This window comes from Stegostoma tigrinum, chromosome 28 (assembly GCF_030684315.1).
Source record: "Stegostoma tigrinum isolate sSteTig4 chromosome 28, sSteTig4.hap1, whole genome shotgun sequence".
In the NCBI taxonomy this organism is placed as follows: domain Eukaryota; kingdom Metazoa; phylum Chordata; class Chondrichthyes; order Orectolobiformes; family Stegostomatidae; genus Stegostoma; species Stegostoma tigrinum.
Genome location: NC_081381.1, coordinates 30,172,685 through 30,194,635, shown reverse-complemented (window position 1 = coordinate 30,194,635; position 21,951 = coordinate 30,172,685). Strand labels below are relative to the sequence as shown.

At 40.2% G+C, this 21,951-nt stretch overlaps 1 protein-coding gene across 1 annotated transcript in view; it reads right to left on the bottom strand.

The window, feature by feature from the left end:
* The window catches only part of atad3 (ATPase family AAA domain containing 3), a 44,714-nt gene extending 22,893 nt beyond the window's left edge, over positions 1-21,821 (bottom strand). The window contains exons 1-10 of the mRNA XM_048561385.2: positions 21,566-21,821; positions 21,261-21,337; positions 19,102-19,203; positions 18,476-18,535; positions 15,272-15,341; positions 13,146-13,311; positions 9,480-9,549; positions 5,301-5,456; positions 4,018-4,074; positions 3,749-3,874 (exon numbers count right to left, since the gene is read on the bottom strand). Coding sequence (XP_048417342.2) covers positions 3,749-3,874; positions 4,018-4,074; positions 5,301-5,456; positions 9,480-9,549; positions 13,146-13,311; positions 15,272-15,341; positions 18,476-18,535; positions 19,102-19,203; positions 21,261-21,337; positions 21,566-21,788 — 1,107 coding nt within the window. The 5' untranslated portion in view covers positions 21,789-21,821. The remainder of the gene's footprint in view (positions 1-3,748; positions 3,875-4,017; positions 4,075-5,300; positions 5,457-9,479; positions 9,550-13,145; positions 13,312-15,271; positions 15,342-18,475; positions 18,536-19,101; positions 19,204-21,260; positions 21,338-21,565) is intronic.
* Positions 21,822-21,951: the final 130 nt, after the last annotated feature.

Genomic DNA, 21,951 nt, shown 5'->3' with positions numbered 1-21,951 from the left:
GTGTCCAGTGCCTTTGTTCCAGCACAAACTGAATCACTGCAGTGTTATATAAAAAGTATGCTCTCTAAATATAGCCCTACCGCACACTATAATTTAGGACTAATTTTCCTTTATGCAATTACAAGTGTTGATGCAAATCTCCATGATTAGAGTGATTAAGCAGCCAGGCTATTTACAATGGAGAGAAATCCTGTGAAATTGTGGAAGAGGTGTCAGTATAGTTATTAAACTCTCAAATGAGATATTCCTGTTGATGCTCACATTACAGGCGATGCTGCTAAACATCTGCCCCGGGAAGAAAACGACATCTCAGCACTGCACAAATCTTTTAGGAAAGTGCTACACACAGCAGCCACTGCACAGACTCAGCAACCAAGTGTCACGCAACCAGAAATCCTTTTTGTAAGCAGTTATCATTTCAGGGCCAATGCAACTTTCTTAAATTAACTAAAATAATTCACTTGGAGAGACAAGGATACATGGTCAGCGGTTTGAGTAACTTTAAACAGCCGCTACGCTAATATATTTAGTGACTGTTTCACATATATTACTTGGACAGTGTCACTGAAGCTGTTTGGAAAAACTGATTGTAGTCTAACCAAACAATCTGTTATCCACTTTCTTTCTAACCTGAGGATTTACAACTCTCCTTATTTAATCGATCACTTTTTTCTATAACTCTCCTATCTCAATTAACACCAATTCACAATTCCCGACAGCAGTCTACATCCCACCTCATGCAGAAGTGAAGAGTGTACTTGATGAAGTATACAATGCTACCAACAAACAGTCTTGAAACGGAATACCCCAGAGCCTTGTTCATCGTAGCTGGTGACTTCAACCAGGTGAATCTCAAGAATGTGCTACCAAAATTCCACCAATACGTCTCCTGTCCCATCAGTGTCTGAACATCCTTGGCTGTTGATGCACAACCATAAAAAAGATACCTGCTGCTCTACCTCCCCATCCTTATTTTGGAAAATCAGACCACAATGCTACGATCCTCCTCCTGGCTTACAAGCAGAAATTGAAACTTGAGGACCCAGTCACAGAAAGTAGTGCAATGTTGCTCTGAGGAAACTGATGGGCTTCTAAGGAACTGCTCAGAGTTGGTGGACTTGCCCATGTTCAAGAACTCAGTGGCCAACCTAAATGAGCATGTCACTACCATTACAGACTTCATTTGTAAGTGTGTAGATGACTGGAAACCAAGGATGAAACAGGAGATCCATTCTCTTCTGAAGTCCAGATCTGAGACAAACATGTCAAGAAATCCAGGTACGACCTTTGCAAGGCCATCAGTGATGCTCAGAGGCAATACTAAAGTAATTTTGAGACCCAGGCTAACCAGAAGGACACCTGTTGTTTGTGGCAAGGCTTACATGACATGATGGGCTAAAAAGTGAAGTTGAGCAGAGTCGTGGGCAGACATCTCTACTCAACGAGTTCTAAGCTCACTTTGACCAAAAGGATAGTGAAACAGTATCACATATCCCAACATGCCTGGACGCACTTGTACTCTTGGTCACTGCCGCAGATGTTAGATTGACCTTCTCAAGGGTGAACGTGCAGAAAGTGACTGGCGATGGAGTCCCTGGTCATGCACTCAGACCCCTGGGCAGATCAGCTGGCAAGAGTATTTGCAGAGATAACAAGGTGAAGAGCGGGATGAACACAGCAGGCCAAGCAGCATCAGAGGAGCACAAAGGCTGACGTTTCGGACCTAGACCCTTCTTCAGAAAGTATGATCTGACTGTAAAGCATGTAAGACAACACTATTCATCATACCTTGGTATCAAATCAAAAGAATGTTATAAGTGGAAACTTCAGAATATTTCATACCTCAGCAAAAGCTGGCAATATACTTGTCATTATGTTACTCAATTCTAGAATAAATTGTTTATTTGTTTATAATCCTTATTAGATCAATGTATGAGCACAAACTGCCATGGAGCAAGTGTTGACTAACTAAAGTAATCAAAAAAAATAAACAAACAATCTACAGTAACACCAATTAAAAGATTATGTCACACTGAATTTGCAAACACAAAAGTGATCAGATTGTAAAACAACCCTGCCTGACTGTAAATCCATCATACATTTCACCCCTTTAATCTGCAGTACATTTTATTCGGCCTTTCTGCAAACGCACTCAGATGTCCAAAACCAACAGAATTTAAAGACCGCCTGGGGAAAGTTTCATTTTCTGGAATTAATACTACTAAACTACTCTCTTATACACTGCAATGGCTTCTCCATCATCACCTGCACAAACTATAATCGTCCAACTGCAATTCTGCAGGCACAGCGCATCTTAATCTGTGAAGCAGTCCGTTATTATTAATACCCCTTTGAGCATACAGGTACCTGGTGTTAAATGTCACAAATGATCAACACATCACAGATGCCTGCATCCCAGGGCAAGCTGGAGAATTCCTCATTGTACCAAAAAAGACTAAACGCATCAGATGTGAATTGATGTCGAGGCAGAGTTCCGAGAATTGCAAGTTTAGGGTAAAATTGGAAAATTTAAATCATTGTAATAATGGTGGAAATCCTTTCAGATATTGCATTCTTTCAAGTGAAAAGCTACTGCTGGTAATTAACTTTGTAACTTAATTTGAATGCCGCCTGTGAGGGGTATTTCTGCAGAGATCGGGGAAAGCTTTTGCATCATCGACCCAGCAACATACCATTAACTTAATCACAAATGGTCCAAATGCAGTATGATGTTTTTTGCAATTGCCACACAAACTATTTGAATCGCTTTGGTGAGACTCACTATAAAACTCAAGGAGATTTGCTTCAAGAAACTTGCTGCTATGGATAACAAAAACCAAAGCAAATAACACACTACAGAGTTTGAAGTAATGAGACCAATTTACACGTGTCACATACAGTTGCCTCGCCTGTTCTCATTTCTGCTCTAGCTTTGGCAAACGTCAATCTTTATAGTACCCATTATCTCCAGAGAATGGAAACTCAGCCTGTACAGGTACACACGTAAGATCTTGTGGTATTATTTAAAGAGAAAAGGCATGAGTGTTCTCCTGGATCCTTTGTCAAAGCTTTTGTTGCAAATCACCATGGCTTAAAAAAAAATCACAAATTGATTATCTATATTGAGGATGCCTCACTGCAGAATTTGGCAACTGCATTACAACACTGACTGTACATCAAAATTAAAAAATTGGATGTACTACACTTCGGTACACACACACACACACACACACACACACACACAGCCATATTTTTACATTGGACTTTTTGTGGAAATCAACAGAGTGAATCAATAAAGCAGTATGTTGCAGTTATTGTTTCAAGCTACTTGCCTACGACACTTTAGTATTTTATAGCCTTAAATTAAACAGAACATCTGATGTGGATATCAGGGCTACTGGTGGAGACATGGCTCACTGATCATGCATGACAATTAGTGTTGCTAAAAGCAAGTTTGCAGAGATTGTCAATTGCACTAGGGAGGATGGAGGAAGCGGGATTGTGGAGGGTTGCAACAAGTATTTCGTTAGGGTCTAATTGATTTACCATTTATCTGAGATTTTCATAAGAGACTGGACTAAGATATGAACATTACTATTAGAGGGATATATTAATAATCGATCCTCTTTCCACTGCTATCTAAAATCATCATCTCCCCAACTGTGGTATCCACACCCTGATATGCAAAGACAAACAGGAAGTACCCCTTCCCCACTTTCTCTCTCAGACACACACACACACAAAATACCTTAGCAAACAGGGTTTTCCCTGTACCCGGAGGCCCATACATTAGGATATTTCGGTATAGTCCTTTGTTGCTTTTGGTGTTTCGGGTTGCTATGGCAATATCTCTGACACGTTCCTCCAATTTGGGCTGTGGAAAGAAATGAGAATTGAGCACAAGTCATATATGTAGAGAATCAAATTATAAATCAATTCAGTTCTCTAGCCAGAGAACGGTATGTATTATAATTTACATAAAGTTTTTAAAAACACAAGAGAAATGTAGCAACTCACACTCAACACCACTCCTTCCAGCGCATCCTGTGGCTTGCTCATCACACGTTTACCAACCTGAGGCAAAACGTATCCAGTTCAAATTTCACAATTAATGTTATCTTTCACATACATTGAGCAAATAAGCAAAACCTATTACATCGCTTCCTATAACCTAAAAGGAAAGGAAATACAAAATCAAAATATCACAGACTCTACAGCAGAAGTTGCTGGAAATTCTCAGCATATCCAGCAGCATCTGTAATATAGAACCAGCTAACTCTAAAAGAGAATTGCCATCATCTTTTGAAACAGTGACCCCACATCCCTCATAGTTACTGCCTGGTTTGCTTAGAAATTCCAGTGTGAATTTTAATTTAGTTGCACTGTTGGGAATATTCTGTTTATCATTTAAACTCAGTGTTAACTCAATGTTAACTTACATTACAAAGTATACAAAATTTTGCTGAAAACTATACAACTCACAACGATTAGATAAATGAGGCTAAAATACACTCTTTGCCTGGTGATGGTAATAAAAATAAAGTATTTAAAATATGTATAGTTCATGAGTGAATTTAAACATTCACATTCATTGCTTTCATGAATTGTTAAGACACGCTACCCTCCCACCCACCCAACATAAGTGGAACACCTGTCACATGCATAATTTGACATCCTGATGTTATTCCGTTTTCACCCCAGGAGGCATAAAGCTAGAAGTATATTGATGCATAAGCTGTGGAACAGTCTAGGGTTGCTGATATTAAAATTGCAGAAATACAAAAATCAAATTACTGAAAATACGGCAAGTACAGAAAGGATTTTTTAAACTTGTCACAACTGACCAAAATAGATGTAAAGGAACACATACACATCACCACCTTCCAAACTCCAGATGAAAATTTCCCCCTTAAGTGAAGCTTGTCCCTTTTGAACTCTGGGAGTACATCAGCCAACTATTACCCAAATAAAAACTCAACTGAACCAGCAGAAATTCACTCGTAACGTACATTTATTTTTCCTATTTATTATATCACTTGTTACGCAGAGTGGGCAAAGCTACTAACAAAAGTCAAAAATTTGTTTCATAGATGATACAGCTTTGAGAACGGCTGGTCAGTGTAGCTGTGCAGAAGGATACATAGCGAGAATATAAATCCTGAATCATGCTGTCTTTCATAATGTCATTGGTTCTCATCATTCAGATACAACAGTAACATTAATTTGGGATCTGTCTGGGCTTGAACTTTGTTCAGTAACAATTATTAAAGCTCTTTAATTTTTATAATAAGCCACCTTACTTTGATTGGGTGCTTCAGTGCTTCCACTAACGTGATGCGGGAGGTGTCACGAACCAGGGATGGTTTACCCAGTCGAGCCTCAATGTATCGTCCAGCGACTCCTGTAGCATTCTTGGCAGAGTAAACACCCACAGCCAGTAGTGTGAGACCAGCCACCTGAACAGGTGAAACAATGTCAGGAAGGTAAATTAGACCATGTTATGATTGATAGCCATTTCTTGGAGGAAGACAACAATTCAATAGTTTGAATTTAGAAGGCACCAGTTATCACTCAGAAACTTTAACGTCCGCCATTGGAAAGAGCAAGGGCTCAAGTTACACAATGCTACATTAACAGAGTTTTAAGTAATAAAGGAAATGATATTAATCTGTAAACAATGATTATGCAATATAAAAACTTGCTCTTCAAAGTCAGAAATTGCTGCAGAAACTCTAAGTATGACAGCATCTGTGGAGAGAAAGCAGCGGTACAAGTTTCAGGTTCAGTGGCCCCTCTTCAGAATACTGATTCTGATGCTGCCAGGCCCACTCAGTTTCTCCAGCAAATTCTGTTTTCCTTTCAGGTTTCCAGAATCCACAGTTCCTTGGTTGATTTTGCTCTTCAAAGTCTTGTAAAGAGAATGTGAACCAGGAAAGTTAACTGATATCAGGGAAAGAATAAATTAAATTTGAAAAATATGCACAACACACCTTGGATTTTAACCAGTGAAAATACCGGGATGATGGACGGAATGTATAGCAAAGTTTATTTAGAACTTTGAAGGAACAGGAGATCTAAGGTCCAGAAATGCAAAAATCAAAGAAGGAAGTTTATTAACTCCCAAAACAACAGACTGATCGCATATTTAGCGCTCATATAGATTGTCACTAGCTTTGCACCACCTGTTTTTATGTAGTTCCAAAACTATTGCCACTGTTTAAAATCTGCACTGTATCCATTTCAATGAAGTATTAATAACAATATCACTGCTCCAAACCTTGGAGGTTTTGAGCAGCAGCAAACAATTAAGTAAACTCCTACATCAAAACAAAACCCACCCTATAACTTAGCCATAAACTAAAAAAATAAAAACTGCTAACTTACAAAATGCAAAGGAACAATGTGTACAGATAGTGGGAGGAAATTTTGGCACATGCAGATCCACTCCACAAACACTTTTAAGACAGACCAATGATAGTATAACTTTGAGAAGATCTGTCAAAAAGAGTACCAATTCACTTGCCTCCAAGGTGCTGTTGCTTTCTGTCATGCTAATATACTGTAAAAGAGCATGCTCAGCTTTAATGGCAATTACTACACTTCCAGTGAGACAGGTTTAGAGCCTAGTCTCTCAATTACACCCTGGAAGGCTATTGGACATAACATAACTTACAGCTCAAAGTGTCATAAATAGATATTAACAAATACTACGTAAATATCAAACCGTCTACTGATTCACATGTACAAATACCAATAATTCAAAAATGAACTTCCATATCCAGATCAAGTACGGATGACTTAATATACACAAGCCACAGCACGGCTAATATTTAACATTTGAGAATAGAATGCTTTCAAGTTCAATACAGAATCTTTAGAAAAATTAAAGCCTCAACAAACCTTCATGTCACCAATTTTCAGTAATGTTATCAGTTATTTATGATGGGAAAATTCATCCATATTTTTCTTCTACCATTTAATGTTGTATTAGCCATTCCTAGAGCTCTTTGCAGCTCAGAGGGTACATTCTTGTCCAAAGAGTAGAATCCAAAGCAGGTAATAGGCAATATGCAAAAACTAACATGTTCAGATAGTTCTTTCTTTCATGACGAACAGATATTCTAAAGCAATCTAGTCCCAATTGCCAGCATTTGGCCCATATCCCTCTAAACCCTTCCTACTCATGTATCCATCCAGATGCCTTTTAAACGCTGTCATTGTACTGGCTTTCACCGCCTCCTCTGGCCGGTACCACACTGTGCTAAAAATACTCCTTAGGTTCCTTTTAAATTTCTCTGCTTTCACCTTAAAGTGATGACCTGTGATTTTGGGGAAACTCTGGGGCAAGACTTTGGCTATTCACCCTATCCATGCCCGTCAAAACTCAAAACCTACAACCCTGGTAATATCCTTGCAAATCTTTTCAGACCAGAATTGAAAACAGCATTCTAAAAGCGGCCTAACCAACATCCTGAACAACTGCAACATGACCTCCTAATCCTATACTCAATGCACTGACCAATTAAGGCAAGCACACGAAATGCCTTCTTCACTACTCTGTCTACCTGCAACTCCACTGTCAAAAACTATGAAGCCGCACCCAAAGGCCTCTTTGTTTGGCAGCTCTCCTCAGGACTGTACCATTAGGTACACAAGTCCTGCCCTAGCAAAATGCAACACCTCACATTTATCTAGATTAAACTTCACCTTCCATGCCTTGGTTCATTTGCTCATCTGATCAAGGTCACATTGTACTCTGAGGTAACCTTCTTTGGTGTCCATTACACCACCAATTCTGGTATCAAGGAGCTCCCATTCTCATATACTGTAGACTGGTACATTTATTCTCCATCTGGCATTGCAAGGACACCTGCCACATAGACAGCTTATTGAACGGTGGAGACCATGCTCAACGTTCAAGTCAACAGCAAAACTGCACTAATATGTGCCCTACATTGTCCAAATTTCACAGCAGATATTGTTGATGTGGAAGTCATGAAGGGGAGTAAGCACACCAATGGTGCACTCTTAAGATATAACACTTGGCCAAAAAGCTGGACTCACTGCCGCACATTATTTCAAACAGCAGTTTGGATGCACTAAACAACGTTTTAAAAAAAAACTGCACAAAGCTCTACTCTGAAACATTCTTCTGTGAACAGCAACTGATACTGGGTTAGGTGTAACTTTATGACAGTGACAGACTTTTTGACCAGGTATCAGGGAAAATGGATCAAAGGTAGTTCACAGATTAGGTATAATCTCATGAAATGTCAAAAAGACCAAAAACCTATCCCCGATAAAATATGTTAAATAACTCTGAAAGGGGCTTCCGTAAAAGAGATTGCGTTATTAATGCAGCCATAGCTGGTCTCCTCCAATACTGCTGTATTGAGTCAAACGTCAGATAGATCTCTACTAGTACTGATACCCTGTTGCTCAAAATGGGCAACTGCCCCTTTGGAAGGTACAAGTGAAGGAACCAGCTCTAAATCAGTGCCTTTTTTTGGGGAATACTTATTTTTCACAGTTTTTTAAAAGTCAACCTGTTTGGAGGACGAATCAGTTCGAACCACTGGTCACATCCACCACTAAAAACCTGCAGAGATTTAAATAGATGTTTGCAGCTGTTAATGCTTGGTTAGAACTCCATGACAGCCATGACTGTTCCGAGCTCGTGTCCCCAGGATCTTGTTTGTACCTGCCAGTGCAGTTTGAGAAAGCTTGGTAGGTAGTAAAAGAAGCAACCTTTCTTTGTCACTTGATCCAGAAACTTCTTGAGTAATTCTAAAGGTTTTGCCTTTATCAGGCAAACGGGAAACTGGCATTGCTTCAGTTTTAGCATAAATTTATTTGTTCTAGCGCCGAGCATAAACTGACAAAATGCTCCACCAGATTTAGTCCATCAACTCAACGCATTTTGATTGCTTTCAAAACTCTGCTCATAGACATTTCTTTTCAAAGCTCTAGTAATAATTTCTCCAAAAGCTTACTTCTACGATGCCAGTTTCAGTCTCATGACCCTTCTCTACACAATCTCTGGGTATTTAATGTTTATCTTTGCCTTGACACACTGAAGTAAATCCAGTATACAAGACCATTGCACTGTACAGTTTTAGTACAAAAACCTATTTACATTTAACTGAGCCAGCAGTACAACGTATTCTTTGAGAACACACATCAGCAAGAGGAAATGTGGAAAATAATAATCAAGGCTATGCGCCACTTCCACCTTCTAGAAACACCTACCAAATGTGTGGTTGGAGATGTGGCTCTAGGATCGGGCCAATCAGCCACACAACGACCCCCACAACCCATGACCAGTGGCACAGAATTTCCTAAGTGGGCAATCATCCTTGTTAGCGAGTGATTACGATGACTACAAAATATTAAGGATTTGTTTACAACATTTATTGGTGCCCAAGAGATTCGATACGTGTCCAGGGAATTTCGCAGCTTCCAACTGCACTCTCACTTACTGTAGCTGTCACTTTGTCCCAGTCGGAAACAAAGGCACGGAATCCTTCTCCGAACACTGCACCAGCTGTCCTGAGTGAAAGAATAAAATAGAAGTCAACACGCCTCAAAACATCACAAGCAGTTGCAAGAAGCGGAAACAGTCACGGTCTCTTGAGAAAGAAAACAGACTGCTGGAAATAAATGAAAGCTTTTGGGACAGGGTCACGTTAAATTTGGTGTAGAAAGGGACAAGCAAAGATTCGGTCAGCCACCCTATTTCAAAGTGAAAGAATCAAAGCTTCCATTAGATTACACATCATGAAACCAATCCCATTATACATGTGTCAGCCTTGCTGACCAGAATTATATTTTCAGTCAAGATGCTAACCCTGGACTTGAATCCCTAATTATCTCATAGTCAGTGGAAAAAGTCAATGCGGTGAACTTAAAGTAATCTTTGTCTACATTTTTAAGATTAAACAGCTTCTAATTTTATGGGTATGATTATTGACTGTATCTCAAGATAGTGCACTTTCCTAAATTTCTGTCTCAATATTGAACATGTGCAATACAGCTATTTGTGCCTGCAAATAATTGTTAAAAATACAGCAAGGATGAGATAAAATAAAGTAGAGGGAGCACATAACTGGCTCAAAAACCAAAACAGACCTGTTCAGCCGAGCTACAATTTTTGCACTTTAAAATTCTACATACTGAGAATTCAAGGAAAAGCAGCAATTGATTACAGGGGTCTCATCTCTGTATGTAACAGAACTTTATGATCTGGATGAAGGAACTTAGTTAAAAGCCAAACTCACTGATGCATGTTATTTCAAACAGCAGTTTGGATAGGAATGCACTAAACAACTTTTAAAAAAAAACACTGCACAAAGCTCTACTCTGAAACACACTTCTGTGAAGAGCAATTGATACTGGGTCAGTTGTAACTTTAATGATAGTGACAGACTTTTTTCCACCAGGTATCAGGGAAAATGGGTCAAAAGTAGTTCACAGATTAGACATAATCTCATGAAATGATCAAAAAGACCAAAAACCTATCCCCAATACAAATATATTAAATAACTCTGAAAGGGGCTTCTTTAAAAGAGATTGTGTTATTAATGCAGCCATAGCTGGTCTCCTCCAATACTGCTGTATTGAGTCAAGTGTCAGATAGATCTCTACTAGTACTGATAACCCTGTTGCTCAAAATGGGCAACTGCCCCTTTGAAAGGTACAAGTGAAGGAACCAGCTCTAAATCAGTGCCTTTTTTTAGGGAATACTTATTTTTCACAGTTTTTTAAAAGCTAACCTGTTTGGAGGACGAATCAGGTCGAAACACTGGTCACATCCACCATTAAAAACCTGCAGAGATTTAAATAGATGTTTGCAGCTGTTAATGCTTGGTTAGAACTCCATGACAGCCATGACTGGCGTTCTGGCGAAGTCTGCCGATGATACGAAGTTAGGTGGACAGGCAGGTAGTACTGAGGAGGTGGGGAGGCTGCAGCAAGATATGGACAGTTTAGGAGAGTGGTCAAGGAAATGGCTGATGAAATTCAACATGAGCAAATGCGAGGTCTTGCACTTTGGAAAAAAGAATACAGGCATGGACTATTTTCTAAGTGAAAAAATCCATAAAGCTGAAGTACAAAGGGATCTGGGAGTGTTGGCCCAGGATTCTCTCAAGGTTAACTTGCAGGTTGAGTCCGTGATTAAGAAAGCGAATGTAATGTTGTCATTTATCTCAAGAGGGTTGGAATATAAAAGCAGCGATGTGCTTCTGAGACTTTATAAAGCTCTAGTTAGGCCCCATTTAGAATACTGTGTCTAATTTTGGGCCCCACACCTCAGGAAGGACATACTGGCCCTGGAGCGTGTCCGGCAGAGATTCACACAGACGATCCCTGGAATGGTAGGTTTAATGTATGATGAATGGCTAAGGATCCTGGGATTGTATTCATTAGAGTTTAGAAGGTTGAGGAGAGATCTAATAGAAACTTACAAGATAATGTATGGCCTGGAAAGGCTGAATGCTGGCAAGTTGTTTCCATTAGGCAGGGAGACCAGGACTCATGGGCACAGCCTTAGAATTAGAGGGGGTCAATTCAGAACAGAGATGAGGAGACATTTCAACAGCCAGGGAGTGGTGAGCCTGTGGAATTCATTGCCACAGTGCGCAGTGGAGGCCGGGACGTTAAATGTCTTCAAGGCAGAGATTGATAAATTTGTGATCGCGCAAGGAATTAAGGGCTACGGGGAGAGGGCAGGTAAGTGGAGTTGAAATGCCCAGACATGTTTAAATGGCAGGTGGAATCGATGGGCCGAATGGCCTTACCTCCACTCCTATGTCTTATGGTCTTAACAGCAAACTGGGAATACGCACACACACCCAAAATATCAATTCACATATTTCAAGGACCAAAATTCACCATGTCGCTTCCCACATTACCATTACAGCTTGATGCTACTTCATGTCTACAGAGCCACATTTACTGAGTTAGATCCAAAGCCGAACAGCCATAACAATTAACAGAGGGTGGTGAAGACAGCGTTTGGCACGCTTACCTTCATTAGTCAATGCATTGAGTATAGTAGTTGGGATGCCATATTGCAGCTGTACAGGACATAGGTTAGGCCACTTTTAGAATACTGTTCAATTCTGGTCTCCCAGCTATAGGAAAGATGTTGTTAAACTCAAAAGGGTTCAGAAAAGACTTACAAGGATTTTGCCAGAATTAGAGTGTCTGAGCAATAAGGGAGAGGCTGAAAAGCCTGGGCCTTTTTCCTCCCTGGCACGTCAGAGGTTGAGGGGAGGCTTTCGAGGTTTATAAAATCATAAAGAGGCATTGATTGGAGGAATATTCAAGGTCTTTTTCCTAGAGTAGGGGAATCTAAAACTAGATGGCATAAGTTTAAGGTGAGAAGTGAAAGATTTAAAAGGGATCTGAGGGGCAACTGTTTCACGCAGAGGCTGGTGCACGTATGGAACAAACTGCCAGAGGAAGTGGTGGAGGTGGGTATAATATTTAAAAGACATCTGCACGAGTACATGAATAGGAAGTGTTGAGAGGGACATGGGCTGAATGCTGGCAAATGGGTCTAGACCAATTTAGATTATCTGGTCAGCATGGATGAACTGGACTGAAGGGCCTGTTTCCGTGCTGTATAACTCTGACTCCACATATTAATTCTAATCCATTTCTCATTAACCACACATGAAATCGTTGGTAGTTTGTAACACTGGGTCTTGCTCAATAAACCTCCAGGAACTGTGGCGAGAAAAATGCTTGACTAGTAAGAGAAGATTATGGCCGTGAAAGTAGCATATTTTTCTTAATGAGATGAGAACCACAAGAATACCGTCCAATTTTTATGTCTGAACATTAGGTGGCCAAGAAGTGTTAATTTCTTCAGCAAGCAATGAGTCACTCAGATCTAGAATAGGCAGTTCAATGTTAAGCATTTCAATTACTATCATTTATCATCCATTTGAGGGCATTTTTATTAATCTGCAAAAGGTCACTGCACCTCAACTGGCAGGATATACCAAAGGCAGCAATGAAACTAGACTCTTGATAGCGATGGTAAGAAAAGTGATAGGATGGTTCGATGAGGGATAAAGAAAATGAATCAGTCACGTTTAGTATTCTGAAATCAAACCTTCTGTCCTCCTTACACTTACTTAATGGAATCAAGGACAGTCTGACGATGCTCTGCAGCTTTCAACCGGATTTGTTCTCTAACCAGATCAGCATTCTCACGCTCAACCTTTGCACGGGCCTTAGCTTCAGCCTCAATTCGTAGCATCTCATTCTTGTGTCGGAGCTCCATCTCATGTTCAATGGTGGCTACAGTGAGGAAAAATAGGTTAAAACAGTACCTTTCACCACAGATTGGGGACTGAATATTCATGTTTATAAATACAAACTCCTTAATGCTGTGTATTTATTAGTACCATAAGGGGGAAAAAAAATTGTCATTTAGTCTGTTGCATCTCTGCCACGCCCAAATGAGCTATCTAGCTGAATTCCACATTCCAGCTCTTTTCTTTAAAAAGGTTTGTGGTGATTCACGTGTATATTCAGGCAGTTTTAAATGTGAAGAGGGTTTTTTTCCTATCTTACCACCCTTTCTGACAGTGAAAGCTAGACTCATCCACTGGATGAAATAATTTCAACACCAACATCCCCAATCCTTACAGCAATTAGTTTAAATCTTTGTTCTTCTGGATACTAAACTCACTACAACAAAAACTGATCTGCATTTTCACTTATCCAGACACTTATAATAAATCACTTCTTAGCCGACAGCTGTTCAAAGGAATCAACCCCAAACTGTCTCATCTTTGTTCAGTTAAAAACTCTAGTCCTGGAGACATTACTCCATGCCCTATCCTTTGCAATCACATTCTTTTTGTAAAATGGTAACTGAGATTTTACTCTAGCTATCCATCTTTCTGCTCACTCCCCAGCTTTATAAATTTATCCTGCCTGTTGCTGATTAGTGAAAATCAACACTGTCCCTCAGAACATTTTCAATAATTTGCATCTACTAATATTAGGGTAACTGATCTATAATTGCCCTGTCTATCCCTTTACAAACGACAGCTTATGGTTAGCTGTCAACTAACACCACATTTACAGCCTGAATGGACAGGAGAATAATGCATACAGCCTTCACTCCACCCTCGTCTCTCTTAACAGCTTGTATTACAGCTCACCTGGGCCGACTGATCAACATTTAAAGATGCTGTGCCCTTCAGTTTCCTCTTACTATGACTTATCATTTCTAATATTTCACACTCCCCCTCAAATAGAAAGTCAGCATTATTCCACACCCTTGCGATACAGATGCAAAGAATTCATCAATCATGCCCATGTCTGCCCCTCACAAAGAGATAATCTTTAAGATCTAAACAAAACCTAGTCTTTGCTTAGCTTAGCTTTCTTGATGTAACTTTAAAACTTTGCTTTGTGCAACACACTGGTTAACTATCTCAATGTTAATCTGAGGAGAGATGAGGAGACTGAGAAGGGTAGCCAAAAGACTGAATAATAGGCAGCGTATGGCAAAGCCTGCTGGAATTCTTAGTAAATGAACAGCCTCTCATTTTACAGGAAAGTTATCAGATTTTATTCCAATCGGCAAAGTCAAAGTTCCAAAACAAAGTTTGCACCATAACCAGAACCCTTTCATAGGACTTTTTTTTAAAAAAGAGCACTAGCTCAACACAGTGGCATTATGAGAACAATTTCTGGGCTGTGACCTCTTTCAAAGTGTAACGGTCCCCAGGATTAAGTCAAAGCAGAAAAGGAAAGGACTGCCTTGTACAATTAGCAGAGATACCTAGAGAAGAATGTAACTGTATTAGTGAATAAGCTTGGGTGTAAAGCCAATTCTTTTCATGTTGTTTTGAAAAAAAAACGCAGTGCACGCATATCGTGAGCTTAGCTACTCTTTAATGTGGACAAGCTGCCTGCTGCCACACATGTATTTTTAAAAAGTCTGCAAAACTCTGAAGGCTCATTATGACAACTAACTAGAAGCCTAACCAAAAACAAAAAGCTTCATTCAGCAGTTAATGGAAGCAGGGTCCTCTCAGAGTGCCTTAACCTAAACACTGAACAGATTTAAGTTCATTTACTCTCAAACTCTCCAATTCTGCGCTGCTCCCCAAGGGACTAGATTAATACGGAATCATTTTCAATTAAATTTAAAAAAGTAACCAGTTCAAGATTTAAAAGTTAATCTGAATTTTACCATAAAATTAATCAGGATAAACTGAAGAATATAATTGAAATACTTTACCTCTTCGCATAGATTCCTGTTTCTGAACTGATTCCTCTTGTTTCCTCAAATTGTCCTCATTCAATAATTGCTAATAAAAACAAGGAATAAGTACTGTTTGAAACAAAAATGATTATTACTGTGTCCATTTATCTTGTGAAGCACTGCAAAACTTCAGCTCAAGTGCCACACTGGCACAGGTACTGCTATCATATAATTTGAATTCTCATTACAGTTAACTTCCAAATGATCTTCCTCACACAACACAACGTGGTACTTTTTTTAAAAAAAGCATTCATTGCTGGGGAAAGTGGGCATCAACAGACAGTACCTAATTGTCCTGATCTCAGAGGGCAATTCAAGTTTTAACCAGATCAACTGGATGTTGTAATCTCATGGCTCTAACATTACACCATCTGCCCCTCCCTTAAACATGTATAAGTTCATTATGAACCATGCAGCTATTTGGTGATTTCACTGACTGCACTCTACTCAGTTGCGCCATATAGGACTTGGTAGTAGTATTGAGCATTTGTACTTCATGCTGAAGAAATTCATAGTGACAAGTGTTAGAGCCTCCTCTGGTGCCAGATGTTGGTACTGTAATACATGACATGTCAGCTGTGACTCATCTGCAGCATTATTAGCCTTTCGAGTCTGGTTAAGGGTTAAGATTCACCTCCAATAGCTTGGAGAGCAAGAACATGGCATGGCATTTCAATGCAGACAGGTATGCCATTTTACAGTCAAAATATTAAAACAAAGCACAGGCTTCTTATTTGGGTGGATGGAAAAATATCTCACACCATTATTTTGAAAAGCAGAGGAATTACACCCAGAGTTTGGGCCAATATTTGCCATTCAACCATCTCCTGAAAAACACTTCTGATTCACTGAGATTTTGCTGTTTGTGGGATCTTGCTGCACATACACGCTCTTCCGCATTTTCTGCATTACAACAGTGACCACAGCACAAACAGTTGTTCATTAGCCATAAGTGACATTATACAAGTTATTATACAGAAACAGTGTCTTCTTCTGATGCACAATTTAGTAAGTCCGTACAAGTTGACTAGCTGCTCCAGCATGCTTTCAATGGCTCAGCAGGTATACCTATTGCCCAGCAAACTACTGCATCACACAAGATACCTAAATCCTTAGCTATGCTAAATCACACATAGATCAGGCATATGCAACACTAAACCACAGAAGCTAGGAAGATGCCAGCCTTAGCACACATTTAGTTACCTAAACTCAGAGGATGGAAACAAACTGATACCCCATAGGGATACAGGATGACAGGGGCAGAAAAAAAAAAGCCAACCAGCTTTCCCACCCCATTCATTAACCAGACACAATGTGCATGCTTAAATGATATCTGTAAAAATAAAGGTGGTCAGATTCAGAACTTTTCAGAAAGAGGAGAGAATATGTGTTATGTAATTGCACAGCATAGGATGCATTTGCCCTTTGATACTTGTGCGACAGTTAGCCCAACTCCTGTACTCCTTCCCTTCAGCCTTGCATCTTTTCCCCTTCAATAATTTATCAAATTCTCCTTTACAGCTAGTTCCACACTTCCACTGCCATCCTAACAACTTGTAAGAAATTTCTGTCTTGCACCTGGCTCCTTTGTCAACCATCTTAAACATATGACTCTTGTTACTATACCCCTCTACACATGAATCACTTCTCATGTACCCTTTAAAATCAAGTCATTATTTTGAACACCTCTATCAAATCCTTTCCTAACCATTGACGCAATGCAGATATATCTTCTCCAACCCTTAGTCACTGACACCACACAAAACAAACTTCTCCAAGACATCTTTTTGAGGTCAGGTGGTCAACAGTCCAGCTGAGGACTCTAAACCGTGCTTCACAAAAATGTAGAGTAACACCCCTGCTTTTGTATTTTATGTTTTCATTAATAAATCTATTGGCCCAATCTACTTTCCATAAAATAAAACAGCCTTCTCAACTTGTCCTGCCTTTGTCAAAAATTTGTGAATACCCTCTCCAAAGTCTCGATGTTCCTGCACCTGCTGTTAAATTGTACTATTTAGTTCATATGGCCTCTCCTCCATCTTCCTCACAAAACGCAAACTGTTCCACCTTTCACAGCATGAAATTTCAACCACCATGTTTTATCATTTCACCAGTCTATGCTTTCTTTGAGTCTTCTGTATGATACATTTTACCATTTACCATACTTTGGAGTTTCAACCACCTACAAACTTTTGATACCATACTCTCTACTGAAGTCCAGGCTGATTTAAGAACAGTGACCCTTATACGAACAGCTTAGGAACAATACTGTGTAGTATTATAAAAAACAACTGCTCGCCATTCTGTCTGCTTTGTCTGTCTTTTAGTCAAGTTTGGATCCATTTTTGCACTAATTTCACTAATTTTAATTTTATTATCATGTCTATCCCACGGTATGTTAAATATTCTTTACAAGTCTACGTACACATGAAATACCATTTTCAAAAACCCTCCATTAACTTAAAGAACTCTCAATTGAGTTAGTAAAACAAAAGCTGGCTTCAAACAAAATTGACTTTGGTCAAATGTCAATTGTGTCCTGAATTGTTGATGAAAAACTGCCCCATCACCAACATCGTGCAAACTGCTCATTTGCTGGGATTTACCCTTTCATTTTTGTTACATAAGACTGCAACACAAACTCTCTACTCGAATGTTCCAGAGGACAAGCAAATCTGGAAAATTTCTGACAATTTGGCCACAGCTTCCAATCATACATCCATCAGTAAACTAGGACACATCCTATCCATTGCATGGCTTTTCTGTGTTAAGGACTTCGAACTTTTCAAATAAATGCTCTTTACCTATGTTTCCCACCTGAAATCATTACGTCTTCACTTTTATTACTGCTTTGGCAGCACCCTCTGCTCTGGTGCAAAAAGTACTTATCCAAGCTCTATGCCTCCTTGTCAGTCTCTAATTGGCTCAATTTTCTCTTCAACTATCCATTTACTATTTGTACATTTATAAAAGACTTTTGCATTCTCTTTAATGGTAGCTATTAATTATACAGTTTGTTATGGTTCTCTTATTCGCTGTTTTCGATCTTCTCTGTACTTGCTACATTTAGAAAGAAGGGAAGATTTTAAAACATCAAGTACATTTCCAAACCCAAGAAAAGCAAGTCCTCAGCCCACCGTCTCCATAGAAAGTTACCCAGGACTTCATGCTGCTTACCTGCTGGCGGAGTTGGTCATCATAGCGTTGTCTTGCCAGTTTGTCCTGATACTGAGCTCGCTGTAAAACAAGGTGCTAAATTTAATTTGAGGACTTAAAACAAATCACAATCTCAGTGCACTTTATCAATTTCTGGCAGATATAAGAAAAGCTGCTCATATCAAAAGAAATGTTGGATCAAGACCAACATTAATCCTGATATGATTGAAGTTAATAACAATTATGAAGGAGTTCAATTGATGTCATCAAATGTTTGGTCTGAATTCTTAAGTTTGTAAGCTGACATTTATATCCAGAGGAATATCATACATTGTGTGAGTAGAGAAATTTACAGTGATTGAATATTTTTCTTCTGTTTACCCTATTAAATCACAGCTTGTGCTCACAGCATGTACTCCCTCAGCTGCGGGAAGCATGGGAACGCCCTCAGATGGTAATTGAATTTACAGATATCTGGCAGTAGATTATGTTTTTACCAATTTCTAAGGGCCAAGCGCCAATGAGTCAGGAACACCAATCTTCCTCAGTATGGCAAGAAAAATGAACTTGTAGGCAAAAACTTCATTTAGTTTAAACATCCATTTCTGGGACCCCATAGAAAATCTACTGTAACTGCAAATACTTACTGCCTGGTGTTGCCTCGTTTCTTCGGCAAGTGTTTTCCGCTTCTCTTCTCCCTGCACTTTGATTTGATCACTTTTTAGTTGTTCCACAGCAGCTTCATATTCCTGCAAGCAGAATCACAACAAATTGAATGTGTCTTCTGAACAAACCAGGAACAGATTCATAGGCATCAATAGATTCAACATTTTCACCAGAAATTTAGAAACATGTATCGACGATTACAAAGAGATCTTGACCAATTGGGTCAATGAGCTGAAGAGTGGTAACTGCAGTTTAATCTGAGGTATTGTATTTTGGCAAAACAAACAAAGGCAACACTGATACAATTAAAAGTAAGGCCTTCGGCAGCGTTGTGGAACAGAGAGACCAAAGGGCTCAGGTACATCATTCTTTAAAGTTTTCATCACATATAGATAGGGTGGTTAAGGTGGCATTTAGTACGATTGCCTTCATTGCTCAGACCTTTAGAATATAGGAATTGGGGTATTATGCTGAGGGTGAATGGGGCATTGATGAGGACTCTCCTAGAGTATTGCGTCCAATTCTGGTCTCCCTGTCGATTGGCAGGAAGGATATTATCAAGCTGGCAAGAGTTCAGAGAGATTTACCAGGATGTTGCCTGGAATGGACGGCTCGAGTTAAAAGGAGAGGTTGGGACCTTTTTCACTACAGTGTAGGAGGTTGAGGGGTGACCTTATACAGGATTATAAAATATTGAGCAGTATAGGTAAGGCAAATGGCAGGTGTCTTTTCCCTAGGGTGGGGGATTCAAGACTAGAGAGCACATTTTTAAGTGAAAGGAGAAAGATTTAAAAAAGACATGAGGCACAATTTATTCATACAGAGAGTGGTTTATGTTTGGAATCAACTTTCAGAAGACATGGTGGATGCAGGTACACTTACAACATTTAAAAGACATTTAGATAAGTATATGAATAAGAACTGTTTGGAGGGATATGGGCCAAGAGCAGGCAGGTGGGACTAGTTTAGTTTGGGATTATGGCCTGCATGTACTGGTTGGATCAAAGAATCTGTTTCTGTGCTGTCGGACTCCCATGTGAAAATTAAACACTTTGTAAATTGCATTGAGTTGTAGGAAGGCTACCAGGTAAAACTTTTATGCATGAGCAACTTGCAAGCAAAAGGCAACAAAGTTACTCCGGACATGAAGAACCCTACTCTTTTAAACCATCAAATCTTAGGTCTTCATTCCCAAAACCAGTGGGGATTTTAAAAAAACAAAACACATCATGAATAACTCAACTCTCTCCTGAAGGTAAGCAAAGTAAACAACATGTAACTAGTTAAACCAAACATTAAAGCCCACATTATAAGCCAAAATAGAATTCACAGAGCCACTAGTGAATGCTGTAGCATCTCTCCCAAGAGAGGAAGTACTGACTAAATTGTTAGAGGAATTAAATCTCCATCTATTGATAGACACATAAACATTTTGATCTCCTTTTCCGAGGAAGTACACTCTTGTTCTCGAGGGAATGCAGCAAAGGTTTACCAGGCTGATTCTGGGAATGACGGGTGTGACGTATGAGGAGAGATTGACTAGGTTGGGATTGTTTTCACTGGAGTTCAGAAGAATGATGGGGGGGGGGGGAGAAGGGGGGAATCTCAGAGACTTATAAAATTCTAACAGGGCTAGACGGGGTTGAATCAGGGAGGATATTCCCAACAGTGGGTGTGTCCTGAACTAGGGGTTACAGTCTGAGAATGCAGGATAGGCCATTTAGGACAGAGAGGAGGAAACATTTCTTCAGTGCCAAAACATCAAACATATTCAAGAGGCAGGTGGATATAGCACTTGGGGTGAATGGAATCAAATGTTGTGGGGAGCAAGCAGATTAGGCTATGGAATTGGATGATCAGTCATGATCGTGATGAATGGCAGAACAGTTCGAAGGGCCTCCTGTTCTTATATTCTGTGTCTATGTTTCCCTGTAGAACCACTACTCCACTGTTGAACCTCTAAATTCTGAAATTTCTCTTTCCCAGCTCTGTATTACATCTCCCCGATCCCAGCAGTGTTCTCTCGGGCACTCCCAGGTACGCCCCCGCAGACTCTCTCTCCACCCCCATCTTCATCTCGTCTCCCCTCCGAAGGCCCTGTAGAGCTGACTCCCAAACTTCAACCTGTGGGCTCCAGTACCTTGATGCGGCTTTGATGCTCCAGTTGGAGGGTTTGCTCCTGTAACCGAGAGAGATCCAGCGCATCCTTGGCGTGACCTGAATGAAGAAAAGAAATAACGCAAAAATGAGTTGGAAACTGGAGAAGATCACTGGTCGGACCCTATAGCCCACGACTAGGCTGAAGGTCATAGGCCATCCCACCCTCCGAATAAATTCCAGAGGAATCCGATTCAGTACATTAAGTTTCTGGAAGCTCCGTATAACCTTCAGACCATATAATCGAGGCCTCACTAAGCCTGGGCTCCAGGCTTCCCGGTCACTCACGGGATGAGTCCAGATCCCGGGCCGCTTTGGCTGCGCGTTCCAGGCCGGTCGGGTCGAAGTTGGTCCATTTGTCTTTGTGCCGGTCGCGGTCAGAGCCATCGTTTCCTCCTCCTCCTCCGCCGCCGGCAGGGGGTAAAGCTGGAGGCACGGGCGGTAGTGAGGATCCTGTGTCACCGGAGCCTGATTGCTGACTCCCCTTGTTCAAACCGAAGATCCAAGACATGGCGGCTCCCACACGCGACTCAGCGCGCTCACCGCTAATGCCACTGCGCCTGCGCGAAACCCTACCTTGTGCCCCCCCCCCCTGCTCCCGGATGGCCTCACCTGACCTGAACGTTCAATGCATCGATTGGTCAGGGCGCGTATCCTTCCTGCCATTGGTCAGA